Genomic DNA, 15,000 nt, shown 5'->3' with positions numbered 1-15,000 from the left:
TGTGTTCACCATCCGCTTACTTCTGCACTTACACCCTTACCCCAGACCTCCATCGGCCCTGACGTGTTGCTACGTCTTTAATTTTGTGCTGGACACAAGTGTGTTGCCTCATTAATACAGTAGCAGTGGTCATCAAGTCTGGACACTATCCATACTTTAATCTGTCCCTGGGGTTGAACCCTCACGGGCAGGTCTTGAGGACTTTAAAAAGGACCTCCTCCAGTTTATTTTTGGCATAATTAAATGTTTAAGCCATAATCAGAGCCGTTCTGAGTGGTTTGGTGTGAAACCCTCTGTTCTAGATAAACTTCCCGAGTCAGAGCCGCTCACAGTGGTGGTGATGGGAACCAGACGTCCCTCTAAAAGCTCCTCACAGTGGTGGTGATGGGAACCAGACGTCCCTCTAAAAGCTCCTACAGAAAGTTCCTACATGAACTGGTTCTGAATTCACTGCCTGATGACTGAGACGCTGTTTTATGAGAGTTTAGAGAACTTCAACTCCATTCATGGTGGAGGGAGACATGCAGGGCGCTGTGCGGCAAAATAGTCCCCAAAGAAACTCATTATTCCAGATTTCCCACTGTTTTCCATCATCGACATTCCATATAAGCTCAGAAGACTCGTGTAGGTTCTCTGGTGGTTCTGGATGGTAAATAAAGTGTCTATATCTGTGCTGTAGTCATGGCGACGCCTGGTTCCCATCACTACCACTGTAGAGACGTCTGAACCACTTCACACCAAACCCTCTGAATCTCTGATTGCTTGTGGAAATTTTGAACTTCCCCTTTAAGTTAAGGAACAAGATTGTGGAATTTTATCAAATGGCTTGACTGAAAAGTCATCGTCCTCCCGTGAAGTCCAGCCTAACTCAAACACACAAAAGGCCAGTTGAAACGACCAAGACTGTCATTTATTTGGCGGTCAGTAATGCGTTCATGCAGGACCCTACAGATAAAAGCATGAACAGATTAGCAAAATACATTTAGGCCTACAGTTAGCACCATGCTAATTGGTGGGCCATAAGCTTTCATTGCATGTTAGCTACATTAGCTTGTAGCTCCAGTGCTAAAACTAGAAAACACCAAACATGGATTGATTTGACGACATTGGGGCGAAACTAGAAGATGTTTTGTTACTCTGTGGGCTTCACTGCATCTGTATACTGACAGACAGAGGAGTGGTCAGACGTTGATATGTGGGTCAATGGTATCTAGAAAGGACATGATGCGCCTTTTCTATCTTAAATATTTTGAGTGTTATCAAAGCTTTAACTGTCTGTGCTGGTCTGGTTGCTTCATCTGACTCACTGGTTGTGCCGCCTGACTTTTCAGACTAATTTTGAACTAAACAGGCATCCATTTAAATTTTATTCATTACTGTTTTTCAAATAAACGTTATTATAATTATTCCACATTTTCATGGTTCTCCTGAGGTTAGAACACCTGACGTTGTAAACGGAACCGTTCAAACCACGACTTGTGCCCTCATCATTGCGCCATGAACGTCACTTGCGCTCTTCTTTATGATGCCACACCCTGGCCCTCTTTTTAAAAGAAGGGCAAAATAAAAGTCCTTTGTTTTAGTTTTGAGGACGTAAAATCTTGTGTTTTTCAGTGTGTTGAGCATTAAAGCCGCATTATTTTGCAACTTAGTTTTATTTTAATGTTTCCAAACATAGTCAATTTATTTTAAGTTTTTATAACTAACCTTTTCGATAGTTTACTTAATCAACGTAAATGCTTGGACCACCTGGGATTTTTAGACTTTTGAAGGCAAAAAGAAACTGAAATGAATTCTATGTGGATGCACTGAAGTTGCTTCACGTGAAAGTGGTAGTCAGTCTGTATTTTGATGTTCGTCATGTGTTTATTAAATAGCTCTTTTGGGGGGACAGTAATGGACTTGGACACCAAAAATGCACCTTGTGTCGATGACTTTTGTCTGTGTGTCTCTCAGATATTGACGAGTGTGCAGTGAACAGGTTGCTGTGTGATAACGGTCTGTGCCGGAACACTCCGGGCAGCTACGCCTGCCACTGCCCGAAAGGCCTCGTCTTCCACCCAGAGACAGAAGTGTGTGAGGGTGAGTCAGAGCATTGATCTCAACACAACACAGAACCTCTGGCTGTGTTTACAGTCTGGCTCTCAGCGAAACTGTTCAGAGCCTCTGAAGTAGAGCAGTCAGTGACGCTACGCTGGCATGCAGTCATGTGTATCATTGGAGGCAGTTTGTTTAATTTGAGCCCAGGTTAACAGAGTGGAGGTAACGGTTGGCCGAGGCTATCAAAGCAGAGGCATTGATGGCAAACAGGAACCAGACAACGACCGGGCAAACTCAGAAAGCACCGAATGCAGGACTGCATAGAAAACAAAACACAGGAGAAAAGAGGAACACAGGCTAAAACACTACATGACAAAGGCAGCACAGGAGTCTGTATACACTCTGAACAGGACACAGCTGAGCAGCATTATGAAAGGCAGGGGTGTGACAAAGGATGATGGGAACAAAAGCGTGTGATTAGGAAAACATCAGCGGGAAAAGCAAACAAGAAGGACGGACGCAGACAGAAGCGTACAGCGTCCGTTTCCAGAAAATCTGGAAAAATGCCTAGAACAAGCACAGTTTCAGTTTCAGTTTCAGTTTCAGTTTCAAGTTTTTTTGTCATTTGCAGGACATGTCAGCACATTTATGCATTGAATTGCTTGTGGTGAGGCTCAGATATTCACTCTACAGAAAGGAAATAAGTAAAATATAACAAACAAATTAAAATAAACATACACAAAATATAAAGACAATATATATTTATATTATACATTTATCACATTTCATGTTATGTCCTGTGATGTTAATGTAGCCAGCTAACTGGTTACCAGCAAATAAGCATGATTATTTCTTAAGGAACGCAAAGCTTAAAATGAAAAAGCCTCATTAACCTCACCGTCTCATCTCAACAGCTCAAAAGATCTGAGACTGAGAAAAGACATTGGGCCTCATTCACCACTGAGAAGATATAGAAGAAGTTTCTTCTTAAAACCCACTTACACAGTTTGACGGAGATTCAGACTCACCGATGTTGCTGAGATGTGTTCTTAGGTGAGAACAGGATCTACACGCAAAGGCGAGAACAGTTCTGCGCTCTAAGAACACGTCATGAATCCGTCGCAGACTTATTATTAGGACCTTTCTCAACAACACGTCTAAGAAGAAACTTAGGAACGTATTGGAGAGCGAGGCTCAGCGTCCCTTTTCTGTTGTTCCCCATAACGTTGGATTGAAATCAGCTGGTTAAAATGTCATTGTCACTTTTAGACCTTCAGAACCTGCTGAACTGAGCCGGAGCTCTGATGCCTGTGTTTTTGTGTGTGTTAATGCAGATGTCGACGAGTGTGAGTCGAACCCCTGCGTTAACGGAGAGTGTAACAACATTGTGGGCAGTTTCACCTGCACGTGCCCCGCCGGCAGCACTCTGGACGCGTCTGAGACGCAGTGCATCGGTGCGCAGCACAGCACTACACTCACACTCACCGTTTCACTCAGTACTCAATCTTCAGAATGTGGAAACGACCAGAACTGAGAAAAAGAACTTGAAAAAATCTTAGTTTTAGAATTTGATCTTGAAAAGTTTAGAATTCAAAATCCGGCACAGAACACATGAGAGTTTTAGAAGTTGATTTTGAAAATATTTTGAGAAATATCTTTAGAATTTGAATTTGATTTGGGAAAAGAATTCAAAAGCTGTCGCAGAAGAGATCCAAATTTTAGTATTTGATCTAGAAAAGTTCAAAATTAATAATCTTGGTGTAGAAAGCAACTGAATTTTAGAATTGCATCCAGAAAGATTTGGATCTAGAAAAATGAGAGTTTTAAAATTTTTATGTAGAAAACCAAGGATTCAAAATCTGGCACAGAAAGATCCAAATCGTAGAACTCAAACTTGAAAGATCAGAATTTAGATTTTTCATCCAGAAAAGAAAGCAGAAATCTGAATCTGGTGAAGAAAAGAATTTTAGAATTAGATCTAGAAACATCTGAATTTGGGACTCTGTTCAGAAAAGAAATCTAGAAATGTCGTGCTGGTTACAGAGACACACTTTTGCACACATTTTAACACACAGTTACTGTTTATATGCAGAATCTAACATATTGAGTAAAGTTAGAACGTAAATCATGTCCTGTAAAAGATAAACGTTGGTATACGACTGTGTGGTTGTGTGTTTACGTGTGTTTGTGTGTGCGTTACAGAGACGAGTAAGGGGACCTGCTGGCTGAAGGCGGTGAACGGTCACTGTGAGGTGAACATTAACGGAGCCACGCTGAAGTCTCAGTGCTGCGCCACGCTGGGGGCCGCATGGGGTTCACCCTGCACACGCTGTGAACGGGGTACACACACACACACACACACACACACACACACACACACACACACACACATACGTGGAGTCAGGCGTATGTCTCAAGTGTCTCAGATCGGTGCCCAGTGTGGCATTTATTGCCCAAAGTGGGCTTAAGCCTAAGACAGTTTGAAAGTAGCTGTCCTACATTAATACCACATTTATTGTACATTAGAATTATTACTGGACAATACAACAATATTAATCCTTATTCTAACAAATACATTACAACACAGCAGGCTTTTCTGAGCATGTCGTGTGCATCATCACTACCTATAGGACATTGACCAATCGCATGTTTTACCACAAAGTCAGTGAATAAGTGAGTTGAATCCAGTTACTGAACTGCTGGTTCTGTTTTGCTTACCGGGTCTAGGGATACACTGATAGCTTTTTTCAGACCGAGTATGTGTAGTACACAGGGGCCGATACCATGCCGTGAATGCAGTAGTTGCTGCAGTAGAGAAGAGCTGGTTTTGTTCCCAGTCAGAAACGCACTTCTGTAAAGCTGTAAGTAAAGTAGGTTTCATAGTTTTGATCCTCATCTGTCCCTTTCAGCAGCAGCACAGAGACAGCAGGACTTACATTACCATATTAATGTTTATATCTCAATTTTCTATACAGTCAAACAGAGTAAAGTGACGTATATAGACTTTGGTAGTAAGGGTCAACTTTTTTGCCTCCGTTGTGTTAGCCTACATGTTTCCACCTGTATTGGGGAAACGGATGTGATTATTGTTGTGTGTGTTTAAAAACAGTTTAAAATCACACAGTGTGTTCCTGGTGGGAATCTTTAAAGTGACCAAGGGCTTTGTGTCCAACCGTGACAGCGTCAATAACACTTGTGAGCAGATGTGAACACTCGCTGTGTGAGCAGATCCTCGTGCACTGTGTTTGTTCAGTAGTGCTGCAGCTACACTGGGCTTACAATACAGTATCAGCGGATATGATATGTCAGTACTGGCAAATTTTTATAGGTACAAGTGTGAATTAATAAGCATGTTATCAGACTGATACTCGATTACATTACCAGTATTGATCCATCCATAAAAAATCAAAAAAACAACGCAAACTTTTTTAGACATATTGCCAGCCCCTGCTTAGAAAAGATTGTTCTAGAAACAGTTACTCATGTGCTTAGAGCCTGATCTTCTCACCCTCCCAAAGCATGCCAGCCCAATTTTCCCATTTATTATTGATGGCAGGTATACAGAAATATGATTACAGCACCTAAAGTGTTTAAAATCTGACATTATGTTTGGATATTTTGGATTTTGTTATATATGTTCATGTTATATGTGTGATTCTCTCTCCTCAGATCCAATCTGCCCGAAAGGACATTCCCGAGTCAAAGGAACGGTCTGTGAAGGTAAGGTAAACACACACACACACACACACACACACACACACACACACCTGCCCACACTCACTCACACACCACTGTTTCAGTTCATTATTTCCAAAATAATGTTCATTGACTTCGGCCTTTTATCCTACTGCATTACACTCTTTCTCTCTTTCTCAGATGTGAACGAGTGTGAGGTTTTCCCAGGGGTGTGTATTAATGGGAAGTGTGTGAACACAGTGGGTTCCTTCATCTGTCAGTGTCCCGCCGGAAGGACTGTCGACTCATCTGGCAGAACCTGCATTGGTGCGTGTAAACGTGCAATTGTGTGTATGACGCACATTATTACTGTTATTATTATGAAAGCCACACATTACAGTGATTTCACTACAATTTAAAGCGGCAGTGCATTCAAAGTAGCAGCGAATTTAAGGCTGTACTGAATTTAAGGTATCAGTAAATCTGCCTTTCTGCAACATCTAAGCAACACTTTGCCAACCGACCACAGTCTACCACCACTTTAACGTTTAAAGTTCTCAACCTTTCCCTTTCTGGTTATTATTATTATTATTATTAAAACCATGCATTACAGTGATTTCACTCAAATCCGATGCAGGTGTTTTTAAGGTCGCTGGTTCACTGGTCAGTCAGTCAGAACTCTGATTAAAGATGTTTGGATGAAGTCGGGCTTATCCATTGTAGTCTCTCCTAACCCGAGCATGTGAGTGGAGTGGAGCAGTTACACGTTTCTGAGCGTTTCTCTAAGCACTTGACAGCAAACTGGCGATAATGAGCTCCTCACCCAAACGAGCCCAGAAACGGTCCGGGGGGCGGACTAAAGTATTCGGGACCAGTGTGAAAACACCCTGAGTCGTATCTCAGTTTAAGAGCTCCACAGGGTCTCGTATATATCTTAGTTTTTCATAATAACACAAACTTGGTTTAGTAAATTATTAGTGCCCCTTACTGCTGACATTATGTTTGGATGTTGGTCAAAATAACCACATTATGCAGTGCAGCACTTTCGTAAAGAGCCTGTCAGTGCTTTGTTGGTGGGATTTCTAGCGTTGTGGTGATCAGCTCAGTTGCAGAGGCGGAATCTCCGCAGCAGAGAGAGCATTGATCCTGGGCCAGGCTCAGTCGAGCCTCTCTGAAAATGATCTTGAAGAACTGCCATATAAAACACAATAATTAAATATGCCGACCAAAAGGGCATTCAGAAGAGCCCCTCGGGGGTCTGTCTGTGCCACTGTTTCCGAGTGTGTGGTGCGTCTGTCTGTGCAGATCTTCGTACAGAGCAGTGTTACCTGTCCCATGAGGATGAGCGTTGCGGAGCTGTGATTCCGGGCCGGCACCGTGTGGACACCTGCTGCTGCTCGGTAGGTGTAGCCTGGGGTCCAGAGTGTGACGAGTGCCCAGAGAAAGGAACGCCAGAGCACTCCCTACTCTGCCCCCGTGGACCTGGATTCTCCCACCGCGGAGACTTCATCAATGGAAAACCTTTCCTCAAAGGTACAGTGTCACAGCTAGGAATGGGTGTGGTTATTGGAATATATATCAGAATATAAACTTCATTAGGAACACCTTGTTTCTACACTCACTGTCCAGCTCCACTGACCGTGCAGGAGCACTCAGTAGTTCTACGGTTACAGACTGTAGTCCATCTGTTTCTCTGATACTCTGTTACCCTGTTCTTCAGTGGTCAGGACCCCCATGGACCCCCACTGAGCAGGTATTGTTTAGGTGGTGGGTCATTCTCAGCACTGCAGTGACACTGATGTGGTGGTCTCCAACAATCTAAAGAAGACTTTTCACGAGGCAAAGAACCCTTTAATCAAAGAAACGTTTGTTTAATGGTTCGTGATTCTATACAGAAGCTTTTTCTTTATTACAGAACATTTTTAAGTGCGTAGCTTTCGATTAGTGGACGAAAAGGCCAAGTTTATTTCAGTGAACTGTCATATCCGCATGAGGTGATGTTTGGGTCCAAGCATTCTGCAGCCCGAGGAGCCACTAGAACATTTTCAGAATAGCCTCATTTATAAAAGCTGTGGACTCTCAAATAGACGCGTCTGCCAAATTTCATACACACTGACCTTTTGACCTTGCGGTGGTGAGCAACAGATTTTTAACAAACAAACCAGTTCAACAAACCAAAGTTCCTAGAAAACGGTCCAATATTTGGACATGACCTGCATCAGCTTGGCTGTTGAACTCATGAGCATGTCTGCACCCTGGCATCCGTCTGCTCAGTCCTGCATTCACACCAGGCGTAAACAGTTTGAAAACAAAACAGAAACGAATTATGAGGTGATTAAGTGTTCGGCTGGGTGTTTGTAATCAATGTGGCGACTCAAGCAGCTGATCTTGAGTTTGTGTGTCTCTCCTCAGATATAAATGAGTGTAAGATGATCCACAGCCTGTGCACCAATGGAAAGTGTCGGAACACCATCGGCAGCTTCCGCTGCAGGTGTGACAGTGGATATGCTCTGGACTCTGACGAGAGGAACTGCACAGGTGAGTCTGCCTGTAAAAGCAGCAGGTCAAGTGCCGGGTAATTTGAATTTGTGAACAGCTGTAAAGTTTTGAATGATGCACTTCAGACAAAAGCTGAATGTGTAGTCTGTCTGCTTGTGTGTTCGTATAGATATCGATGAGTGCCGTATCTCTCCGGATCTGTGCGGCCACGGCACGTGTGTTAACACGGCAGGAGATTTCGAGTGCGAATGTTTCCCTGGTTACGAGAGCGGATTCATGATGATGAAGAACTGTATGGGTGAGTGAAGAACAAATGAAAACCTGTTCAACATCTGCACCTGTTCAACACCTGCACCTGTTCAACACCTGCACCTGTTCTACATCTGCACCTGTTCAACACCTGCACCTGTTCAACATCTGCACCTGTTCAACATCTGCACCTGTTCAACATCTGCACCTGTTCAACACCTGCACCTGTTCAACACCTGCACCTGTTCAACACCTGCACCTGTTCAACATCTGCACCTGTTCAACACCTGCACCTGTTCAACACCTGCACCTGTTCTACATCTGCACCTGTTCAACACCTGCACCTGTTCAACACCTGCACCTGTTCAACACTTGCACCTGTTCAACACCTGCACCTGTTCAACACCTGCACCTGTTCAACACTTGCACCTGTTCAACATCAGCACCTGTTCAACATCTGCACCTGTTCAACACCTGCACCTGTTCAACATCTGCACCTGTTCAACATCTGCACCTGTTCAACACTTGCACCTGTTCAACATCAGCACCTGTTCAACATCTGCGCCTGTTCAACACCTGCACCTGTTCAACATCTGCACCTCTTCAACACCTGCACCTGTTCAACATCTGCACCTGTTCAACACCTGCACCTGTTCAACACCTGCACCTGTTCAACACTTGCACCTGTTCTACATCTGCACCTGTTCAACATCTGCACCTGTTCAACACCTGCACCTGTTTAACACCTGCACCTGTTCAACATCTGCACCTGTTCTACATCTGCACCTGTTTAACACCTGCACCTGTTCAACACCTGCACCTGTTCAACACCTGCACCTGTTTAACACCTGCACCTGTTCAACACCTGCACCTGTTTAACACCTGCACCTGTTTAACACCTGCACCTGTTCAACATCAGCACCTGTTTAACATCTGCATCTATTTAACATCTGCACCTGTCTAATACCAGCACCTGTCTAATACCAGCACCTGTCTAACACTTGCACCTGTCTAATACCAGCACCTGTACAACACACTGGCCGCACTATTTACGAACACTGCACCTGTTCCTCTTTAACACTTGTACAGTTAATCCTGCTTTTGTTTATACTTGTGCTTTAGCTTTTTACAGCTGTTCATAGTAAAATCCTCTGCACATCCATGTTTGATTAACATAATCTGAAATTCCGCAAAGCTAGTAATTAAATAGGAAATTCACTATGAATCTCTTTGAGCCAGGAATTAACTATAACTCAAGTTTTGAAATCTAATCATGGAAGTATGAATAGTAAAATCTCGCCAGTTCTGCGGTAAATATTCCCAGAACTCAGAGAGAGAGAGAGAGAGAGAAGCTGCTGATTCAGGTCAGCTATTTCTATGACAGCGATGTTGGAAGAGAATAAATGACATTAAGGTTTATCCTCCGTTAATCACTGAGTGTATATCGCATGTTTCTGAACACTGCCCTATAAACACAGTCAGAGGCACACAGGACTGAACTTTCCACCAGCAGCTTCTACTCTTTGAACTGTGGCTGATGTTTGATTTACTAAAGGTGCTTTAATCTGGAGCTGAATTGACGTATCGCACCTGTACATCTTTATTTCTGAAACTATTAAAGAAACACTGCACCTAATGTCAAAAAGAGGAGGAGAGTTTTACTGAAGCTCAGAGTTAAAGAGACGGAGAGTTTTACTGAAGCTCAGAGTTAAAGAGGAGGAGAGTTTTACTGAAGCTCAGAGTTAAAGAGGAGGAGAGTTTTACTGAAGCTCAGAGTTAAAGAGGAGGAGAGTTTTACTGAAGCTCAGAGTTAAAGAGGAGGAGTGTTTTACTGAAGCTCAGAGTTAAAGAGGAGGAGAGTTTTACTGAAGCTCAGAGTTAAAGAGGAGGAGAGTTTTACTGAAGCTCAGAGTTAAAGAGGAGGAGAGTTTTACTGAAGCTCAGAGTTAAAGAGGAGGAGAGTTTTACTGAAGCTCAGAGTTAAAGAGGAGGAGAGTTTGACTGAAGCTCAGAGTTAAAGAGGAGGAGAGTTTGACTGAAGCTCAGAGTTAAAGAGGAGGAGAGTTTTACTGAAGCTCAGAGTTAAAGAGGAGGAGAGTTTGACTGAAGCTCAGAGTTAAAGAGGAGGAGAGTTTGACTGAAGCTCAGAGTTAAAGAGGAGGAGAGTTTTACTGAAGCTCAGAGTTAAAGAGGAGGAGAGTTTGGCTGAAGCTCAGAGTTAAAGAGGAGGAGAGTTTTACTGAAGCTCAGAGTTAAAGAGAAGGAGAGTTTTACTGAAGCTCAGAGTTAAAGAGGAGGAGAGTTTTACTGAAGCTCAGAGTTAAAGAGGCGGAGAGTTTCACTGAAGCTCAGAGTTAAAGAGGAGGAGAGTTTGACTGAAGCTCAGAGTTAAAGAGGAGGAGAGTTTGACTGAAGCTCAGAGTTAAAGAGGAGGAGAGTTTGACTGAAGCTCAGAGTTAAAGAGGAGGAGAGTTTTACTGAAGCTCAGAGTTAAAGAGGAGGAGAGTTTTACTGAAGCTCAGAGTTAAAGAGGAGGAGAGTTTGACTGAAGCTCAGAGTTAAAGAGGAGGAGAGTTTGACTGAAGCTCAGAGTTAAAGAGGAGGAGAGTTTTACTGAAGCTCAGAGTTAAAGAGGAGGAGAGTTTGACTGAAGCTCAGAGTTAAAGAGGAGGAGAGTTTGACTGAAGCTCAGAGTTAAAGAGGAGGAGAGTTTTACTGAAGCTCAGAGATAAAGAGGAGGAGAGTTTTACTGAAGCTCAGAGTTAAAGAGGAGGAGAGTTTTACTGAAGCTCAGAGTTAAAGAGGAGGAGAGTTTTACTGAAGCTCAGAGTTAAAGAGGAGGAGAGTTTTACTGAAGCTCAGAGTTAAAGAGGAGGAGAGTTTTACTGAAGCTCAGAGTTAAAGAGGAGGAGAGTTTTACTGAAGCTCAGAGTTAAAGAGGAGGAGTGTTTTACTGAAGCTCAGAGTTAAAGAGGAGGAGAGTTTTACTGAAGCTCAGAGTTAAAGAGGAGGAGAGTTTTACTGAAGCTCAGAGTTAAAGAGGAGGAGAGTTTGACTGAAGCTCAGAGTTAAAGAGGAGGAGAGTTTTACTGAAGCTCAGAGTTAAAGAGGAGGAGAGTTTGACTGAAGCTCAGAGTTAAAGAGGAGGAGAGTTTGACTGAAGCTCAGAGTTAAAGAGGAGGAGAGTTTGACTGAAGCTCAGAGTTAAAGAGGAGGAGAGTTTGACTGAAGCTCAGAGTTAAAGAGGAGGAGAGTTTGACTGAAGCTCAGAGTTAAAGAGGAGGAGAGTTTTACTGAAGCTCAGAGTTAAAGAGGAGGAGAGTTTTACTGAAGCTCAGAGTTAAAGAGGAGGAGAGTTTTACTGAAGCTCAGAGTTAAAGAGGAGGAGAGTTTTACTGAAGCTCAGAGTTAAAGAGGAGGAGAGTTTTACTGAAGCTCAGAGTTAAAGAGGAGGAGAGTTTTACTGAAGCTCAGAGTTAAAGAGGAGGAGAGTTTGACTGAAGCTCAGAGTTAAAGAGGCGGAGAGTTTGACTGAAGCTCAGAGTTAAAGAGGAGGAGAGTTTGACTGAAGCTCAGAGTTAAAGAGAAGGAGAGTTTTACTGAAGCTCAGAGGTAAAGAGGAGGAGAGTTTTACTGAAGCTCAGAGTTAAAGAGGAGGAGAGTTTTACTGCAGCTCAGAGTTAAAGAGGAGGAGAGTTTTACTGAAGCTCAGAGTTAAAGAGGAGGAGAGTTTTACTGAAGCTCAGAGATAAAGAGGAGGAGAGTTTTACTGAAGCTCAGAGTTAAAGAGGAGGAGAGTTTTACTGAAGCTCAGAGTTAAAGAGGAGGAGAGTTTTACTGAAGCTCAGAGTTAAACAGGAGGAGAGTTTTACTGAAGCTCAGAGTTAAAGAGGAGGAGAGTTTTACTGAAGCTCAGAGTTAAAGAGGAGGAGAGTTTTACTGAAGCTCAGAGTTAAAGAGGAGGAGAGTTTTACTGAAGCTCAGAGTTAAAGAGGAGGAGAGTTTTACTGAAGCTCAGAGTTAAAGAGGAGGAGAGTTTTACTGAAGCTCAGAGTTAAAGAGACGGAGAGCTTTACTGAAGCTCAGAGTTAAAGAGGAGGAGAGTTTTACTGAAGCTCAGAGTTAAAGAGGAGGAGAGTTTTACTGAAGCTCAGAGTTAAAGAGGAGGAGAGTTTTACTGAAGCTCAGAGTTAAAGAGGAGGAGAGTTTTACTGAAGCTCAGAGTGAAAGAGGAGGAGAGTTTGACTGAAGCTCAGAGTTAAAGAGGAGGAGAGTTTTACTGCAGCTCAGAGTTAAAGAGACGGAGAGTTTTCCTGAAGCTCAGAGTTAAAGAGGAGGAGAGTTTGACTGAAGCTCAGAGTTAAAGAGGAGGAGAGTTTTACTGAAGCTCAGAGTTAAAGAGGAGGAGAGTTTTACTGAAGCTCAGAGTTAAAGAGACGGAGAGTTTGACTGAAGCTCAGAGTTAAAGAGGAGGAGAGTTTGACTGAAGCTCAGAGTTAAAGAGGAGGAGAGTTTTACTGAAGCTCAGAGTTAAAGAGGAGGAGAGTTTTACTGAAGCTCAGAGTTAAAGAGGAGGAGAGTTTTACTGAAGCTCAGAGTTAAAGAGGAGGAGAGTTTTACTGAAGCTCAGAGTTAAACAGGAGGAGAGTTTTACTGAAGCTCAGAGTTAAAGAGGAGGAGAGTTTCTGAAGCTCAGAGCTAAAGAGGAGGAGAGTTTTACTGAAGCTCAGAGTTAAAGAGGAGGAGAGTTTTACTGCAGCTCAGAGTTAAAGAGGAGGAGAGTTTTACTGAAGCTCAGAGATAAAGAGGAGGAGAGTTTGACTGAAGCTCAGAGTTAAAGAGGAGGAGAGTTTTACTGAAGCTCAGAGTTAAAGAGGAGGAGAGTTTTACTGAAGCTCAGAGTTAAAGAGACGGAGAGTTTTACTGAAGCTCAGAGTTAAAGAGGAGGAGAGTTTTACTGAAGCTCAGAGTTAAAGAGGAGGAGAGTTTTACTGAAGCTCAGAGATAAAGAGACGGAGAGTTTTAATGAAGCTCAGAGATAAAGAGGAGGAGAGTTTGACTGAAGCTCAGAGTTAAAGAGGAGGAGAGTTTTACTGAAGCTCAGAGTTAAAGAGGAGGAGAGTTTTACTGAAGCTCAGAGTTAAAGAGGAGGAGAGTTTTACTGCAGCTCAGAGTTAAAGAGGAGGAGAGTTTTACTGAAGCTCAGAGTTAAAGAGGAGGAGAGTTTGACTGAAGCTCAGAGTTAAAGAGGAGGAGAGTTTGACTGAAGCTCAGAGTTAAAGAGGAGGAGTGTTTTACTGAAGCTCAGAGTTAAAGAGACGGAGAGTTTTACTGAAGCTCAGAGTTAAAGAGGAGGAGAGTTTTACTGAAGCTCAGAGTTAAAGAGGAGGAGAGTTTGACTGAAGCTCAGAGTTAAAGAGGAGGAGAGTTTGACTGAAGCTCAGAGTTAAAGAGGAGGAGAGTTTTACTGAAGCTCAGAGTTAAAGAGACGGAGAGTTTTACTGAAGCTCAGAGTTAAAGAGGAGGAGAGTTTTACTGAAGCTCAGAGTTAAGAGGAGGAGAGTTTTACTGAAGCTCAGAGTTAAAGAGGAGGAGAGTTTTACTGAAGCTCAGAGTTAAAGAGGAGGAGAGTTTTACTGAAGCTCAGAGTTAAAGAGGAGGAGAGTTTGACTGAAGCTCAGAGTTAAAGAGGAGGAGAGTTTGACTGAAGCTCAGAGTTAAAGAGGAGGAGAGTTTTACTGAAGCTCAGAGTTAAAGAGACGGAGAGTTTTACTGAAGCTCAGAGTTAAAGAGGAGGAGAGTTTGACTGAAGCTCAGAGTTAAAGAGGAGGAGAGTTTGACTGAAGCTCAGAGTTAAAGAGGAGGAGAGTTTGACTGAAGCTCAGAGTTAAAGAGGAGGAGAGTTTTACTGAAGCTCAGAGTTAAAGAGGAGGAGAGTTTTACTGAAGCTCAGAGTTAAAGAGGAGGAGAGTTTTACTGAAGCTCAGAGATAAAGAGGAGGAGAGTTTGACTGAAGCTCAGAGTTAAAGAGGAGGAGAGTTTTACTGAAGCTCAGAGTTAAAGAGGAGGAGAGTTTTACTGAAGCTCAGAGTTAAAGAGGAGGAGAGTTTGACTGAAGCTCAGAGTTAAAGTGCTGCGTTTTCAGGTGTTTATTAAACGTGAGCTCTGAGCTCGACTGTCTAGTAAATGCTGATCTGAGCTCCACAGTGTAGAAGCAAAAGAACTGAAAGAGTCTCTCCTTGTTTTTTTTTTCTGAAGGTGTTTGAAGGTCTGCAGATCTGAGATCATAACCAGACACACATTCAGGAGCTTGAAGGCCATTTAGAGCTTTAAAGACCAGCAGCTGAGCTTTAGACTCTCTCCTAAAAGCTCCAGCCGGTCAGTGCAGTGTGTTGTCAGGATCCGTGCTGCTGCCTTTTCTGTACCGTCAACAGATCCATGAAAATTTTCCAAATTACATTTCCTAGATGTGATGTACAAGGAGAACAGCAAAAGCCCTGAAATTGAACCCTGTGGGACTTCCCAAGAATTTTACAA

General features: G+C 42.9%; 1 protein-coding gene across 2 annotated transcripts in view; it reads left to right on the top strand.

The window, feature by feature from the left end:
- The window catches only part of fbn1 (fibrillin 1), a 190,866-nt gene that overhangs the window by 80,061 nt on the left and 95,805 nt on the right, over window positions 1–15,000 (top strand). For both annotated transcript variants that reach the window (XM_037539934.1, XM_037539933.1), the window contains exons 20-27: window positions 1,957–2,082; window positions 3,375–3,494; window positions 4,243–4,380; window positions 5,710–5,760; window positions 5,917–6,042; window positions 7,021–7,248; window positions 8,128–8,253; window positions 8,384–8,512. In XM_037539934.1, coding sequence (XP_037395831.1) covers window positions 1,957–2,082; window positions 3,375–3,494; window positions 4,243–4,380; window positions 5,710–5,760; window positions 5,917–6,042; window positions 7,021–7,248; window positions 8,128–8,253; window positions 8,384–8,512 — 1,044 coding nt within the window. The remainder of the gene's footprint in view (window positions 1–1,956; window positions 2,083–3,374; window positions 3,495–4,242; window positions 4,381–5,709; window positions 5,761–5,916; window positions 6,043–7,020; window positions 7,249–8,127; window positions 8,254–8,383; window positions 8,513–15,000) is intronic.

The sequence above is a fragment of the Pygocentrus nattereri genome, chromosome 7 (assembly GCF_015220715.1).
Source record: "Pygocentrus nattereri isolate fPygNat1 chromosome 7, fPygNat1.pri, whole genome shotgun sequence".
Lineage (NCBI taxonomy): Eukaryota > Metazoa > Chordata > Actinopteri > Characiformes > Serrasalmidae > Pygocentrus > Pygocentrus nattereri.
Note: the sequence above shows the minus strand (reverse complement) of the source record. Positions and strands in the feature narration are given on the sequence as shown.